The sequence below is a fragment of the Lucilia sericata genome, unplaced genomic scaffold (assembly GCF_015586225.1).
Source record: "Lucilia sericata isolate MDLA Ls3-8-SP2 unplaced genomic scaffold, ASM1558622v1 Contig000727F_arrow, whole genome shotgun sequence".
Lineage (NCBI taxonomy): Eukaryota > Metazoa > Arthropoda > Insecta > Diptera > Calliphoridae > Lucilia > Lucilia sericata.
The window spans coordinates 74,431-92,682 of record NW_023994726.1 but is presented as its reverse complement, the minus strand read 5'-3'; the positions used below and the strand labels follow the sequence as shown (position 1 = coordinate 92,682).

General features: G+C 30.8%; 1 protein-coding gene across 1 annotated transcript; it reads right to left on the bottom strand.

Annotated features, from left to right (window-relative positions):
- Positions 1-13,898: 13,898 nt before the first annotated feature.
- On the bottom strand, positions 13,899-17,396 carry LOC119607681 (J domain-containing protein DDB_G0295729). The gene is made up of 4 exons (XM_037961741.1): positions 17,345-17,396; positions 14,845-14,973; positions 14,316-14,734; positions 13,899-14,255 (listed from the first exon to the last, which is right to left on the bottom strand). Exons 1-4 carry the CDS (start codon positions 17,394-17,396, stop codon positions 13,899-13,901), a joined length of 957 nt encoding a protein of 318 aa, XP_037817669.1.
- Between the last annotated feature and the right edge of the window lie 856 nt (positions 17,397-18,252).

Below are 18,252 nucleotides of genomic sequence, written 5' to 3'. Positions count from 1 at the left end.
ACAATTGCTGCTCAAAGCAATGCAACAAAATAATAACAAATGCAACGATTCTGAAAATATTCTCGCATACATACGCTCTAATTAGTATTGGTACAACAGAGTAACCATCCTACTTTCTTCTCTTTTCATATTTTCCTTTTTTTATGTGTATGTATGTATCTTCGTATTCATATTCTTATACTATGATATATTGTAATTTTGAGTAGCAAGGAAAAAAACGAATTTCTTGTTTACAGCTTAATGTTTGTGGTAATGAAATGAGTGGTTGCTGGTGGTATTATAAGTATACAACATTTGCTGTAAAACTAAAGAGCACAATTACCAATAGTACTTGTGTTATGAGTACAACTTCTACCGCTGCTACCACTTCAAATAACGAGTACAATAACTAAAAGATTTTTCTATGGAAACCCGAAAGTAGCAGCAACTGAATATGGCTGATAGTTAATTGTTGGTGTAGACTGATGTTTTTGCTGTCGATGTTGCTATCATTATTTCTACTGCTACTGTTGCTGTATTAGTAATTGTAAAGTAGCTAAAATCGACCAAGCGATAAAATCGTGTGTGGTGTAACAACAATACAACTAATTGGTTTTGTTGCTGAAATTTCAAAAGTAGTACATTTTTTCAATTATGCTAAAATCAGGACAATCAGGTCTAGGAAATGGATCAGTTGGATAAGCATTATATTTATCAATAACTTTTAATAAAACTTATAATTGAAAATGTTCTCTTAAAAAAATCTATTGAAAATTTTTTTTAGAAGTGAAAATCTCTTCCTAATTCCATTTATTCTTAACCATTTCCAGTAACCGTATAGTTAAACGAAATATTACCCAGTTCCTTTCCAATTTCTGGTAAATAAAAAGAACTCTATGAACAAAATGCTTTTGTTTCCAAAACTACACTAATTCGTGTATTGCACTGAACGCATTTCAACGGCCGGAGATAACGTAAGGTGATGAAAAAAACTTTTCTTTTGTTTTAAAATTGCAAGTGGAAAAAATAGAAAGATTTCAACAACGAACTCTACAGCAAAATGTGATGTCGCGGCTATTTTTTTTGTTAAAAAAAAGTAGTAAAATACTTGGCTTAAAATTTGAGCGATATGAAGCAGAAAATTTAGTTCCTTTTCTGTTTTGGTATTTAATGAATGAATTAAACAAGACAACAATAAATGTGAATACAAAGCAGGGAAATTAAAAAATGGGTACATTGAGAAGAAGAACAAGAAAATCATAGAAAGTAAACAGAAACCGGAAATGCTTTTTTTAGGTGCGATACAGTTTTTCAAAATTAATTCAAATACACACGAGTGACTACACCATGATTATGCGGCAAACAGATACAATGCAAATGATGAGCCAGAGTGTGAGATAGTATACGAGAAAATTGTTAAGTGTGTTGCTATTTTCACCCGGTAGTTTTTAGGTGAAGAACGCAAAGTTAAACTTTAGACATTCTACATTAAACAGATATTCTTGCAAGTAAGCCGTTGAAAATTCTTTCTTCAACACTATTTTCTTAAAACTAGTCCTGAGATCTGCCGGCATTTCATTAGCAAAGTTTTCCCTTGTATTCTCATTATGAGTATGAGTACGAGATGTTTACAATGAAGATATTTGCATAAACATGACGCATTACACGTATCATAAACACAATACATAGACATATAAATCTCTTAAACAACTCTCCCTCAAACACACATACTGTGCATGCATATGCATGTTTTTTATAAAACATGCATAATTTTAATCTTTCCTTTTTTTCGTTTGCGTTTTATTTTTTGAGGCATGTGCTTGTTTTTGAAATATGAAAAAAGTAGAAATTTAGAAGTTTACAAGATGACATGACTGTCTAAATTATCATTGCCTTCTCATTATAATTTCCTTGTCTTTTGCACAGTGTTGCGTTTGAGGATATAGGATGGAATTTTGGTTATAATTGCTAGAATTCTAGAGTTCCACTTCAGTTCTAGTTCAGTTCTAATTCAGTTCTAGTTCAGTTCTAGTTCAGTTCTAGTTTAGTTCTACTTCAGTTCTAGTTCAGTTCTAGTTCAGTTCTAGTTCAGTTCTAGTTCAGTTCTAGTTCTAGTTCAGTTCTAGTTCAGTTCTAGTTCTAGTTCAGTTCTAGTTCAGTTCTAGTTCAGTTCTAGTTCAGTTATAGTTCAGTTCTAGTTCAGTTCTAGTTCAGTTCTAGTTCAGTTCTAGTTCAGTCTAGTTCAGTTCTAATTCAGTTCTAGTTCAGTTCTAGTTCAGTTCTAGATCAGTTCTAGTTCAGTTCTAGTTCAGTTCTAGTTCAGTTCTAGTTCAGTTCTAGTTCAGTTCTAGTTCAGTTCTAGTTCAGTTCTAGTTCAGTTCTAGTTCAGTTCTAGTTCAGTTCTAGTTCAGTTCTAGTTCAGTTCTAGTCAGTTCTAGTTCAGTTCTAGTTCAGTTCTAGTTCAGTTCTAGTTCAGTTCTAGTTCAGTTCTAGTTCAGTTCTAGTTCAGTTCTAGTTCAGTTCTAGTTCAGTTCTAGTTCAGTTCTAGTTCAGTTCTAGTTCAGTTCTAGTTCAGTTCTAGTTCAGTTCTAGTTCAGTTCTAGTTCAGTTCTAGTTCAGTTCTAGTTCAGTTCTAGTTCAGTTCTAGTTCAGTCTAGTTCAGTTCTAGTTCAGTTCTAGTTCAGTTCTAGTTCAGTTCTAGTTCAGTTCTAGTTCAGTTCTAGTTCAGTTCTAGTTCAGTTCTAGTTCAGTTCTAGTTCAGTTCTAGTTCAGTTCTAGTTCAGTTCTAGTTCAGTTCTAGTTCAGTTCTAGTTCAGTTCTAGTTCAGTTCTAGTTCAGTTCTAGTTCAGTTCAGTTCAGTTCTAGTTCAGTTCTAGTTGAGTTCTAGTTCAGTTCCAGTTCAGTTCTAGTTCAGTTCTAGTTCAGTTCTAGTTCAGTTCTAGTTCAGTTCTAGTTCAGTTCTAGTTCAGTTCTAGTTCAGTTCTAGTTCAGTTCTAGTTCAGTTTTCAGTTCTAGTTCAGTCTAGTTCAGTTCTAGTTCAGTTCTAGTTCAGTTTCTAGTTCAGTTCTAGTTCAGTTCTAGTTCAGTTCTAGTTCGAGTTCTAGTTCAGTTCAGTTCAGTTCTAGTTCAGTTCTAGTTCAGTTCTAGTTCAGTTCTAGTTCAGTTCTAGTTCAGTTCTAGTTCAGTTCTAGTTCAGTTTCTAGTTCAGTTCTAGTTCAGTTCTAGTTCAGTTCTAGTTCGTTCTAGTTCAGTTCTAGTTCAGTTCTAGTTCAGTTCTAGTTCAGTTCTAGTTCAGTTCTAGTTTCAGTTCTAGTTCAGTTCTAGTTCAGTTCTAGTTCAGTTCTAGTTCAGTTCTAGTTCAGTTATAGTTCAGTTCTAGTTCAGTTCTAGTTCAGTTCTAGTTCAGTTCTAGTTCAGTTCTAGTTCAGTTCTAGTTCAGTTCTAGTTCAGTTCTAGTTCAGTTCTAGTTCAGTTCTAGTTCAGTTCTAGTTCAGTTCTAGTTCAGTTCTAGTTCAGTTTCTAGTTCAGTTTCTAGTTCAGTTCTAGTTCAGTTCTTCTAGTTCAGTTCTAGTTCAGTTCTAGTTCAGTTCTAGTTCAGTTCTAGTAGTTCTAGTTCAGTTCTAGTTCAGTTCTAGTTCAGTTCTAGTTCAGTTCTAGTTCTAGTTCAGTAGTTCTAGTTCAGTTCTAGTTCAGTTCTAGTTCAGTTCTAGTTCAGTTCTAGTTCAGTTCTAGTTCAGTTCTAGTTCAGTTCAAGTTCAGTTCTAGTTTATTATTTCCAGTTATTCCTCATTCTCTCCACTTTTACGAAACACTTTTAAATTCTTTTATATTGACCCTCATTACGTATGAGTCATAATTATTAATGATTTATTACACTTATTCCTCATACGCTCCATTAAAAATTGCGAATCAATTCCAAAGTCACTTGAACTTAAATTAAACTTCCGCTCTGTATGGGTTTTTCGAAAACTATAATTCAATTTTAAATCCCACTAACAATATTTCAACAAACATTTGTTCTAATTTCCTTCAACAGGAATCAGAAAAAACATAATTTGAATCACTGTTCCCAGATTGTGATTAGTTTTGTCATACAAAACAAAAATCTGTGAAAGAGTGTTTATGTTATTCAAGTGTTGTCGTTGTACGTGTATTCGTTTGTTCCTTAATGCTGATGGGCTTAACACGTCACAACAAACCAGCCAAGCATCCAGCCTACCATCAACCAGTCAAAGCAGCCATCAATTATATGTGTCTCTACTTGGAAGTCCGTATGTATTTATGTATGTTTTTTTGGGGTATGTGCCAAAAAGTGTGTATGGTTGTGTTCCATAGTTGTGTGTGTGTGTGTGTGTGTATATGTCAATTTGTGTAATACATTAGTATAAGTGTGTGTTTATAATGTGGCAACATAAATGTGCAAATTATATGTAAATACATGTATGAATGGTTGCATAAAACACTTTTGCTTGTGTATATTGTTCTTCTATTATAAAGTAGTATGTGTGCGTGTATTCATATTTGTAATTAGGTGTTATCAGACTCATCGTCACCATTCACTATTTAACACACACATACACACCCATGCACACACTTAAATATATTCCTGCATATATTCATAAATTCACTATCATTGACGTTAACAACATCGTCATTATCAGCATCACCATCTATAGCGTCGTCATCATCATCCTCATTGTTGTAATAATAATAAACAGTGCAACAAAATGCCCATCCCATCCCTACTATTAAAATTATTTTAAGTGTATTTGCATAAGCATGAGTGTGTTTGTTTATGCTTACATTTATGTATGTTGCCTATAAACGCCTGTAAACCCTTTAGGTATAGATTTAGTGGATGCATTACTATCGATTAGGCTTAAGACCAATAATTATATTCAGGCATTAACTATATATAAGAAAGCTTATATAATGCGATTTAAAATTAAATTTTACACTTAACGTTAATGCAACGGTGAAGATTTCTTTCTTAGAGGGTATTTGAATTAGATATATAGTATATACTTAGTCACCCTGAATGTTAGGTATGTCTATTTGATGAAATTTAGATGGAAGTTACAATTTTCGAGATATACTATTCCTCCTTAGGGAGGTGGGTATAGCAGTTTTGTGCTAATATTTGTAATGATATTTTTCTTTTGAATCCATATAATTGCAAAGTTTTGTAACTTCATAAAAACATTTTTCAAAAAATTATTCTATTAATTTTGTCTCTCCGCCTTTTCTTGATCACATCTTGATGCGTATGAGCAATATTTTTTTTTTAACATTCTTTAATTATTCATCATACGCTCAATTTGCGCTTCTAATAAAATTGACATACCTATTTATTAGGGTTCTATAGTTGAAACGAAAAGTCGACTTTTCGACTTTTTTCAATTAGTTAAAAGTCGACTTTTCGACTTCTCGACTTTTTGCATTTTATGAAAAGTCGATTTTTCGATTTTTCGACTTTTTTCATTTAACTAAAAGTCGACTTTTTGACTATAAGTATTTTATAAATAGTCGACTTTTCGACTTTTTCCGACTTTTCGAATTTTTTTGACTTTTTGACTGTTTTCGACTTTTTGACTATAAGTATTTTATAAATAGTCGACTTTTCGACTCTTTCCGACTTTTGGACTTTTTTCGACTTTTCGACTTTTTTCGACTTTTCGATTTTTACCGACTTTTTGAGTTTTTCGACTTTTTGACTATTTTCAACTTTTTTCGACTATTTTTTGACTTTTTTTCGAGTTTTTCCGACTATTTTAGAGTTTTTGACTTTTTTCCACTTTTTTAAGATTTTCGACTATTTTTGACTTGTTTCTACAATTTTCGAGTTTTCAACTTTTTCGACTTTTTTCGACTTTTCGACTTTTTTCGACTTTCTTCGACTTTTTTCGACTTTATTCGACTTTTTTCGACTTATCGACTTTTTTCGACTTTCAGACTTTTCGACTTTTATTACCAAAGTCGACTTTTCGACTTTTTTCACAGACAATAGTCGAGTTATCGACTTTTTTGGAACAAAATAGTCGACTTCGACTTTTTTCGACAAAAAGTCGATTGTTAGATTATTCGAAAGTCGATTTATAGAACCCTACTATTTATGTAATTTTACCTTATTTTTTTCAAAATTTGTATGTTCCTGATAAAAAATAAACTTTACCTCTTTATTTGTATAACTTCCCAACAACTCCGAAAAGACCTTTTCTTTATTTAAGTATTACCTTTGTTCTTTCATCTGTTAATAATTAATGTGCATAAACTAATTGTTGTTATCTCTCTCTTTTTCTTTTTTAACTTTCAGAAATTGTTTTCAACATTAATTTATACTGGTAAGTGTAACAGACATTTTTAATTTTTATTTTTGTATTTTTTTTTTTTAATAATTACAGCACTTGAAATTTGTTGCCTTAATTATATGATAATGATGAAAAGCAGAAAAAACTTTGTTTTTAATTTAAAACTTAATTAAAATTAACTGTGTTCAATTAATAAACAAATTTATTGTTTTTAGTTTTGCTGAATTTTTTTTAAATATCTGGAAACGACATGTGTGCGGGTATTTTGATTTTCGAATTGATTTCAATGAACAATTTGATAAATAAAATTAAATTTTTTAATAAAAAAAGGATAGTGAAACAGTCTAATAAAATCAAAATATTTTGTAGTAGACTGTTGGATATTATTTGTTTAAAAGAAGTATTTACATTAAAAATAAAAAATTTAAAGTTTCTAAACTAAATTCATTCATAAACAACATTTTATTTTATTAAAGGTTTATAAAACTAAATTTCTGTGCAAAATTTGATTTATAAACTCTTCATAAAATAATTTTTATACCCCACACCACTTTAGTGGTGAGGGTATATTAGATTTGTGCTGATGTTTGTAACATACAAAAATATTCGTCCCACCTTAAAGTATACCAATCGGCTTAGAATCGTTTTCTGAGTCGATTAAGCTATGTCCGTCCGTCCGACCTTTTGGCTGGCAATTTTCAAGATAATTGGATGAAATTTGGCACGCACGTTTTATTTGATCCAAGGACGAAGCCTATTGAAAATAGTTAAAATCGGTTCATTTTTTCACATAGCCCCCATAGAACAGAACCCTCGAAAAGGGCTTCTGAGCTCATAATTATGTTAAATATACAGATATATTGATAAAATACGGCACAACTAAGTTTTATAGAAGTCTTGATGACCCTGCCAGATTTCATAAAGATCGGGCCACATTTGACCCTAGCTCCCATACAAAGTCCACTTCAGAAAATTACTTGAATGTCCCAAATTAACTTATAAACACAAATATCGCGATGAAATTCAGCACAATAAAATATTATGTAAATATAAATATATTCACAAAATTTTATCGGGCTTGGTCCATATTTGCCCCTAGCCCCCATATAAAGCCTCTTTCAGAAAATTAGTTTTTCATCCATAAATTGCTTAAATGTATCGGAACAAGAGAATATTAAAGATAAATGCTTTATTATGAAAAATAAATCACATTTAATATTCATAACTGGTGTAGGGTATCATATGGTCGGCCACGCCCGACTATACTTTCTTACTTGTTTTTTTATAAATTTGCCTTTAATGTATTGTAATATTATTATTTAAAAAAAAAAACTACTTCTAATTAAGTGGAAAAGCACCTAATTCCCCAAATATGTTTTAACTAAAATTATCTCTTTAAATTTTACTTAATGAAAAATTTGATTTAATGTTTTAATTCTAAATACAAATGTTATCTGCAATTCTATTTATTATTTATTTATTTACTTACATATGATAAATTAGTTAATATAGACAATTGTGTTACAGAATTTTTAAATATAGTGACAACATATTAGGGATATACACAGTTTTGGAAAACTCTATAGCAAGTAAAAACTTTTATATATTGCAACCATCGATAAGCCTATCTACTACTCATATTTAAGTTGCATATACAAGTTTCTTTTTTATCTCTAAACTGTTTAAACCTAAGATACTTTCTAGAAATATATTGTAAATCTGAAAAACATTATTTCAGGCACATTATTATTTTTTTTTGCTATTTTTTATGTAAAAAAAACTCAGTAGATTGATTAAATATCTATTGTACTTAATCTTTAGTACTTACCATAAAGTCGTCCTTGTAATATTTGTCCGCTTAATACATTTTTTTTTGCAAATTTTCCATTCAATATGTTACAAATATATAACTATTAAGTATACATATGGGGAATTTCGTGTCAAGTGACCCAACTTTTAAAATCGATGTCTTCCGATTTGGATGAAATTTGCACCAATGTTAGTACTATGAGCTTTCATCCCTATCGTTAAAGAACTACCGGAGTCAGACGGGGTCAAAATTGGAAATTTTGGTCATACAGGGTTTTATTGAAATTAGTGTAACTTTTCACCTATTGGTCCTAGCAAAAAATGTCCAAAGAAGTTCAGATAGCTATTTTTGTCTGACCTACTATCCAATAGTACTAACCTTAGTGCAAATTTCGTCAAAATCGATTTTTGCGTTAGGCCACTTGACACGAAATGCCCCATATGTATGTCCTTTCAATACATTGTTTATAAATTATATCATTTAAATGATTAATTTCAATAATTTTCCAATAATTACACAAAACAATTATAATAATGTAACAAAAGCATTACAAAAAAATTGTTTAATTAAAAACATAAAATGTTTTTGTTATAATGTTTCTGAAACATAAAATCAATCGAATAATTAAATATGATACACAGTAGTTGTTTGTAGGGTTACATGAAAATGTGGTAAATTAATATACATATTATATTTTTTTATAAAAAATAATTTTATATTTATGATAAAGTAAATTGTCTCATTTAAGAAAGGTTGGTCCATAAAAGATCTCGGGCAAGTTTCATATGTACTACAATCAGAACCAGAACAGAACTAGAACAGAACTAGAACAGAACTAGAACAGAACTAGAACAGAACTAGAACAGAACTAGAACAGAACTAGAACAGAACTAGAACAGAACTAGAACAGAACTAGAACAGAACTAGAACAGAACTAGAACAGAACTAGAACAGAACTAGAACAGAACTAGAACAGAACTAGAACAGAACTAGAACAGGAACTAGAACAGAACTAGAACAGAACTAGAACAGAACTAGAACAGGAACTAGAACAGAACTAGAACAAACTAGAACAGAACTAGAACAGAACTAGAAGAACTAGAACGAACTAGAAGAACTAGAACTAGAACAGAAACTAGAACAGAACTAGAACAGAACTAGAACAGAACTAGAACTAGAACAGAACTAGAACAGAACTAGAACAGAACTAGGACAGAACCAGAACAGAAACTAGAACAGAACTAGAACAGAAACTAGAACAGAACTAGAACAGAACTAGAACAGAACTGGAACAGAACTAGAACATACTAGAACAGAAACTAGAACAGAACTAGAACAGAACTAGAACAGAACTAGAACAGAACTAGAACAGAACTAGAACAGAACTAGAACAGAACTAGAACAGAACTAGAACAGAACTAGAAACGAACTAGAACAGAATAGAACAGAACTAGACAGAACTAGAACAGAACTAGAACAGAACTAGAAACAGAACTAGAACAAGAACTAGAACAGAACTAGAACAGAACTAGAACAGAACTAGAACAAGAAACTAGAACAGAACTAGAACAGAACTAGAACATAACTAGAACAGAACTAGAACAGAACTAGAACAGAACTAGAACAGAACTAGAACAGAACTAGAACAGAACTAGAACAGAACTAGAACAGAACTAGAACAGAACTAGAACAGAACTAGAAAACAGAACTAGAACAGAACTAGAACAGAACTAGAACAGAACTAGAACAGAACTAGAACAGAACTAGAACAGAACTAGAACAGAACTAGAACAGAACTAGAACAGAATTAGAACAGAACTAGAACAGAACTAAAACAAAACTAGAACAGAACTTGAACCTCGATAAAATTTATGAATTTGTAAATTTTGACGAACTTTAAACTTCGTTATTATACAAATAATGTGTGCGGAAAGGGTTAGGTAAAAAACCTGTTCGAAAATTTTTGAAATAACCTATTTCGACATACATTCATGTATTTTCTTCTTTTATGTTTGAATTTAAATAGTAAGTGGTGTCAATCTTTCACAATGCCCTGTTTAAGAGTGAGTCTGAATATCTATCATTTCAACTGTTATGATATGTTTTGTCTGCATGTTTATAATAAACCGCCTTGCCTATCATACGATAACCTCGACAAAATGATACTCGATATACTATGGGATAATTTGTTGAATAGTTACATAAATCGGATAAATAATTTTGTTTTTACTTAAAAAATTATCAATATAACTTAAAACTTAAACGACGTTGTTAAGAAATAATCAAAGCTACATTTTTCCAGGAGCCAGTTTAATTTTCGAACTTATTCATTGGTAAAATTTGAAAACCATAATTCGTTCAACTTTACAGCATTTTGATTTTGCTTAAAGTTTCTTTTTTTAATTAATTAACAATAACAATAATATTTATGTAGAGCTTATTTATATTTATATGTGTATGTATTACATGTACTACAGTGGATTTGCAAAGAGTCAGCGTATCCTTTTCAGACAGAGGAAGAAATCCTCAATTAAATGAATTGAAAGTAGCCACTGTTCGGAGTAGGAGAAAAGAGTAATTTAGCGGACCAATAATTACTAATTTTATAGTCTAAGAATTTTTTAAATTAAAATCGTTTTGACGACAGTAAAGGATTAATAAGTAGATATTTCTGTTGCAAAATGGACTTCCCGAACTGCAGGAACATAAAAATAAATTTTCATATGTAATTGCATGTGTGTGTGTGTATTATGTTGTTATATTTGTGTGTATTATTACCACAAATCCTTATACAAATGTTTACTGTATTAATATTGTTAATAATTTTCATGTTGCAACATTTAAATGGAAATTCTTTAATAAATACAATTTAAATTTCAATAATATTTACTTGTGCCAGAATTTAATTGGGTTTTCTGTTGTTTAAATTTAAAGATGTGTTAAATGCATTCATTTAATTTTGAAATTGTTAATAGTTTTATATTTAATAATATTAAAGAATAATATATTATGTTGGTTAGTTATGTATGTGGGGAATTTCGTGTCAAGTGACCCAACTTTAAAAATTGATATTTTCCGATTTAGCCATTCATTTGGATAAAATCCAGTATTACCAAAATGTCCAACTTTGACCCCCTCTAAGTCCTGCAGTTCTTGACCGATGGAGCTGAAAATTTGTGTCTGACCTACTATCTAATAGTACTAACGTTTGTGCAAATTCCGTCAAAATCGATTTTTTGAGTTGGGTCACTTGACATGGAATTCCCCATTTATGTATATTTCAGGTTCAATAATGTTTATGATTCAAAATATAAGACTTTTTTTTTGTAAATATTAAATCCTCTACTAATTTAAATATATTGTCTTTTTTAACAGGCATGTTATGTCATTTTCCTCCACGAATTTGTTTCGTAATATATATGAAATTGTAAGAAATATATTAGTGTAATGTAAAATAATTCTAGAAAAATTAAGTTACATAAATTGTAAAATGTAAATTTAGAATAAATAAAGTGAGATTTACGAAATACTTATGCAAAAATTTTCTTCATTATTAGAAAAGGGTTTAATAATATTTCGTATTATACACGAAATTTCCGTAAATATTATGAAAAAAGTCGTTACGAAAATTTTTTTCACAAATTGAAGCATGAATTATTTGCAACAGTTTCAATAAGACCTAATATGGTACACATTCATTGGAACTATTCTATCACTAGACTATCCCCAGGGCTAGACTATAGTTTAAGGAATATACTATTAACTTTATGTACTAAGCAATTGATTATTCTATGGACTTGTCTAAGGACTATTGAATGGTTTCAACCATTTCAAAAAAATATATTCTTCGCATCGGCAGAGAGGTACTCTTATGCATTATAAGGAATCCTCCCTTATAAACATCAGGGTGATATTACTCATCAAATTAACTGAAAAGGATGAGAGGTAGGGTTAATAATACCGTTTTTCATAAATTTTTTTAGACCAATTTTGATCACTTCCCGACACTTTCCGCATGAAATTCGGTAGTAAGATTTACATTCCTATAAATGTTTCTTATATAAAATTTCATAACTGTTCACGTATTTTTAAGTCAGCAAAGATCGTTAAATTATTTTCTTATGGACATACATATGTGTGTCAAATTTTATTGCTTTTCTGGTATTTTTAAGCCAGTAATGATCGTTTAAGTAATTTTTTGAAGGGCACCTTATATGAGGAATAGGATCAATTATGGACCGATCCACATAAAGTTTGATGGAGAGATTTTGGCTCCATTGAAACTTATGTGTGTCGAATATCATCACTATACTCGTATTTTTAAGCCAGTAATGAGCGTCAAAGTCATATTCTGAAGGGGACCTTATATGGGGGGTAGGGTTAACTATGAACCGATCCACATAAAACTTGATAGAGAGATTTTGGCTATATTGAAACTTGTGTGTGTCGAATTTCATCGCTATACTCGTATTTTGCCCATTAAAGTTGGTTTTCGGGGGTCCACTTGTATGGGGCTATCCGAAAACGTGGACCGATATTGCCCATTTTCAATACCAAACAAACCTTATATATTTGTGGAAAATTTCAATCCTCTATCTCGTTCCGTTCGGACTCTATCGTACTTTTAACAGACGGACGGACGGACAGACATGGCTAGATCGTCTTAGAATTTGATAAGGACCCAGAATATATATGTCAAAATCAATATACCCCCATCTTTTTTGATGGTGGGTATAAAAAGGCTGTTTCTAGGCACTCTCTAATGTACAAGTATAATTCCATTAAAACGCATCGGCTGAGATGAGATTCTTTTAAAAGCTGTTCCTAGGAACACTCGAATGTACAAGTTGGTGGAACAGTCCATTTAATAGACTATGAAAATGTTTATTCAATTGACTTGTCTATGGATTGATCTAGTTTCTAGTATATTATCTAGTCTATGAATATGCTTAGTGCTCATGACTAGTCTAGTGTCTAATCTAGTAACTTAGCTATGGATTAGTACATTTAATAGTCTATGAATTATTGTCTGGGCTAATGATTGGACTATAGCCTATTAGGCTATTAACTAGTCTACCGACTATTCTACTGACAAGTCTATGACTAGTCTACTGACGTATCTAAGGACTAGTCAATGGACTATCTATAGACTAAGTTGACTAGTCAGTAGACTACTCACCAGTACATACACCAGTCCACAGTGCAGTTAGTCTATAGACAGTAGATATACAAGTCAGTAGAAGAGAAACCTATATTTTGTAAGGTAAATTTTTATAAAATATATAAATAATGATACCTATGATGGACCACTTAGTCTTATGTAAACATTATAATACATATTTAGTTGATGTGATATAAATATAAATTCTATAAGGGTCTTTAATCTTAACTATCATAACATCTACATACATTCCAAATTATCATAAAAAAACTAAACATTTGAAATCTATAACATCAATAAATCTTCTTTTAAAGAGACAAAACAAAAAATACAACAACCAGAAATTAATTATAATAATTCTTAACACAACAAAAACTTCAAAAAAGAAATAAATACACACTCAGCTAATTTTCAAGATTAACATTTTGATTGTAGATGATTTATTTGATTAACAAACTAATTGGATGTAAATTTTACTATAAGCGTTGTATTAAAATGCACATTCACACTCGTACACATACGCACGCACACTTTTACTGCCTAAGAACAGTGAGTAGTAAAAGTTATGTGCCAATAGATGGTGTAAGTATGTATTTAAATGAAGAAGAAGTAGAGAGAGAGCAAGAAAGAATGTTCAACTTTAGTAATTATACATGATTGGTGTTTGTTTCCGGAAGGCATTCATTATATTCTGTAAACGAATATTCGTATTAAGATTTAAGATGCCAGAGGTGTTATTATCATTATTGTTGTTGCTGTTGTTGGTATTGTTATCATTATTATTCTCCTGCATGTGGTTTTTGTTGCTATTGTTTTTGGCATGCTGATTAGGCCTCTTAGTTAAATTCATATTAGTTAGCAGATTTTCTCTATTAATCGTATTTTGTTTTTGTTGCTGCTGCTGTGGTGTTAAGCGTCTACGCTGCTGATTACGTTTACTCAGACGTATACGTCGTTTTTGTGGCTTTTGATTTTGCAAGTTGTTTCTTTTATTGAACTTTGTTAATTTATTTAATCTTTTTCTCTTTGATTTAGTTTGTTTTATTAGTTCCTGTACAATTTCTTCCGCCTGGGAATTATCCAATTCTTTAATTGCACCCTCTAGCTGGGGAGTTTTAATCGGCAAATCATCATCGGTTTCATCTTCAGTTTTAGAGTCTCTGCCGGTGTTAGTGCCTGTAGGTGTAGCGGCCGCTGTTGTGGTTGCCGTTGTACCGGTAGTTCCTGCGGTGGTGGGTGTAGTAGGAGTGTTTGTTGCTGTTGCAGTAGTGGCAGGTTGTGTTATTATAATAATATTATTATTGGGTTCAGATTTTTCTTGTAAAAACAAAGATTTAAACAGCATAAACTTTTTCATTAAACCTCTACCCTCTTCCGCTTGGGCGGGCGCAGGCACCTCAAACAAGGAGCCCGAAGTGGCGGAACGTCCATGAGCTGACAATTTCCTTTGACGTAAAGGAAATATGCGTAAAGAAGCTGTAGAAAATAAAAGAACTAAATTAATATTCAGTTTATTAAAAATGTTAATATGTCATTTCCAGTAGAGCAATAACTTTAATACTAGCTCACTGCAATTTTTTATGTACCTGACCTGCCTTGCTGATGCAATCTGGCTGTTAATGCACTTTCCCAGCAACACCCTATGAATACAAATGCTAAAACCAATAAAACTTTATTGAACTGCATCTTTAGCTGATGATGGTCATGACGCAAATCTTTTTGTTTTTATAATGAAGTTGTCTTTTTATGCAAAACAAAGTTTCTATTGATTGGTTGCGTGTCTGTTTGTTTTCAAAAGAAATTTTTATGAAAATGGAAAGTTCTATCATTTAAATTATGAATTTAATATTAGTGTTTTATGTCCTTAAGGCATTTGCTAATCAAAGTGAATTTTAAAATTTTTGCAAAAAATTTCATTTAAGTCGACACTGAAGAGCTGTATGGCAAATATTTTATGAGTGTTGGACAAAAAATGCGGACAGATGATCTGTCATCCCGAATTCGACTCAGACAATAGATCGATCCTTATTTAACTTGGTATTGCAATTAATCTTGTTAGTTTGTTGGTTTGGAATTTATAGACTGCTGGAAGGAACTATAGGCAACTTTTTCAAGTGGGCAACATGCCTCGCCCACATACAAAACAGTTAATTAGTTAGTTTGAAAAGATATATACATCAAAAGCAAAGAAATACACCTAGTCCTCAATCGGGCCTGTTGTACACTCTTTTACCAGTGTTTCAGGTGAGAATCGAACACACCACCTCCGGTCTACCAGACTAGAACAGTAATCACTAATCTACCGGAGGTCACACATGCAAAATAAGTAGTAAAAGAAGCATATCTCAATAACCCCAAGAGCTAGAGTCCTCAAAACAAGAGCAATAGCTCTAGTGGGCGTGTTACCTCCCATATAAGGAACATCTTAAATTAGTATGTCTGAGATAATATAACAGCTAGAGTCCTCATATTTCTTCAGAGCCATTTTAGTATCAACACTAAAATTTAGGACTAAAAATGAGCGGATTAGCAATAGGGGGCGTAGTAACTTCCATCCACCATTCACTAATAAGCTAATCAATATAATCATCCATGTTTCAGTTAAGATATTAATACGTAGATAAGACCATAAACTAGTCCGTAAACAAGTCCATAATCTACAATTAGTATACCAAGCAATGAACTAGTCAATAGGTCCATTAATAGACTAATAAATATACTAATAAATTTTTGGAAAAATAAGTCCATAAACTTGTCCACGGACTAGTTTAGTGATGAGTTATATATCTCAATGGATCAGTTAAAAGACTAGTCAATATATCCATTAACTAAGATATGGACTAGTAAAAATACTAATCCTTAGACTAGTCACTAAATTAGTTCATAAACTACCCAGTAAAAACTTTCATTACCATGTAAGCGGTTAAAATGCCAAAATTTACTTACACAATAGCATTTTAAGTCATTATTTTAACACGGTGATGTCATTGGACTTACCACAAACGATTACAAGTAATTTGAAAAAGTAGTCATTGAAAATCGCCTGAAAAAACGTATAGAGCTTCTATATCTTCACTGGCAAGATGACTAATGATTTAGAATGTATTTATATAATACATTATTAGTAAGACCTTATTAGACTACTTCTATGTAATCCAGACGATATGTAGTAGTCATTGAAAAGTATATTGTTAGGTAAGTAGTTACAATTGAAAGCTATTACCCAGTTTTTGCTGGGTAGTCAATCAACTACTCCCTAGAATAGTTCATAGAAAATATAATATATTGGTCCCAAAACTACACTGAAAATAAGCCATGCTTAACTCTACCAAAAAATTAATGACTTTTTTTCGTAATATTTACGAAAATTTCATTTATAATATGAAATATTATTTAATCAAACCTTTTTCTAGTATTACGAAAGTACGAACACTTTGTTTTATTTAAATTTCCTATAATAAAGTTATTTTTAAATTATTCTGCATTTCTCTAAATTATTTCGTAAATATTACGAAACAAATTCTTGATGCGAAATCTCAAAGCACTCCATATAATGTAGGATATTTTTCACATATGTATATTAGGCATGCATTGTGTACATTGTAGTCAGTAGACTAGTGCATGGACTAGTTAGTAGAATAGTCTACAGCCTAGTTAATAGCTTAGTAAATAGACTTGTCAATAGATAAGTTAGTAGGCTAGTCAATATTGGACCATTATATATAAATACTAAACCTTGGACCAGTCTAAAAAGAACAAATGACTTTTAGTTTTAAAAAACTGTTTCAAAATATAAATTTCTGTTGTTGTTAAGTTCCTAAAATGGAAACATAAAGAAGATGATATAGACATTACACTGAAGTGTTTCTGAAATTCGTTATAGCTGAATACATCTACTTGTTATTTTGAAGCACAGTGTTATTTTATAATTTTAAGTGCATTAAAAATGTAAACTTTTCTATTTCTTTTGCCCCAATTTTTGCTTTCAAAATAAATTTCTTTGTGGTTCTCTTTATTTTAAAAATACTTTCGACAAAATTGATGGAAATTTAATTAAGTGTTTTGAATTGGATTGCATACATTTACACAAAATCCATTCATCATTATCAACTTCATCATCATCGTAGTCAGTCAACATTAGTTTTATCTGATTTTTTAACCTTTTTTTTCTCTATCTCTTTCTTTAGCCAAAATCTCTGTTTATACCAGGCCACAATCTCTTACAGTTTATTTAACAAAATATTTCAGTTCTAATCTAAATCAACTACGGTTTGAAGATAAGTTCATTTTATTCTATGTATTTTATATTTTAAGTATTTTTGTAGTTATTTTTTTCATATTTTATTTAAATAAATTAAATACTTTCTCAGTTTGTATGTATGTATTGCACATAAGTGTATTTGTGTTATTTATATTTTTTTCCTAAAGACAATCCCTAAGGTTGCACGTTTGTATGTGCAACATACACATACGTTGCATGTTTTTAGAAAATTTTGTTAATTTTTTTCTTTTGCTGTTGCTAAAGTATTCTGTACGCACAGTTTGTAGCAACAGTGGGCATGGTGAAGGTAGAAAGAAATTTAATTAAGAGATTTTAATCATATGTTAGTAGTTTTTTTCTAATAAATAAATGTTAATAAAGTTATGTAAACTTAAATTAAAATATATGTAAATCTTTTTAATAGCAAGTTTTGTATCAATTGTCTTAATAATTCATTGTAAAATTCTCTATAATGTAATTATGACAAGTTTCACACATTTTTTCAACTCCTATCTGTCTGGCTAAAGTTATCTTATATCCTGTTGTAAGTTCTAGTAATTTACTTTTTCTAGCTACACTGTTAAACATCCTTTAATTCTGGCAGTTTGGTATGTGCTCTGGGTCCTTCTGTCTGTATATTTAATTTTAAAACTATTAAGACTATAAACATGTCTCTGCAAACAAAAAAAATGTATCCATGTGATACTACTAGTACTTCATACACTAAGTATTA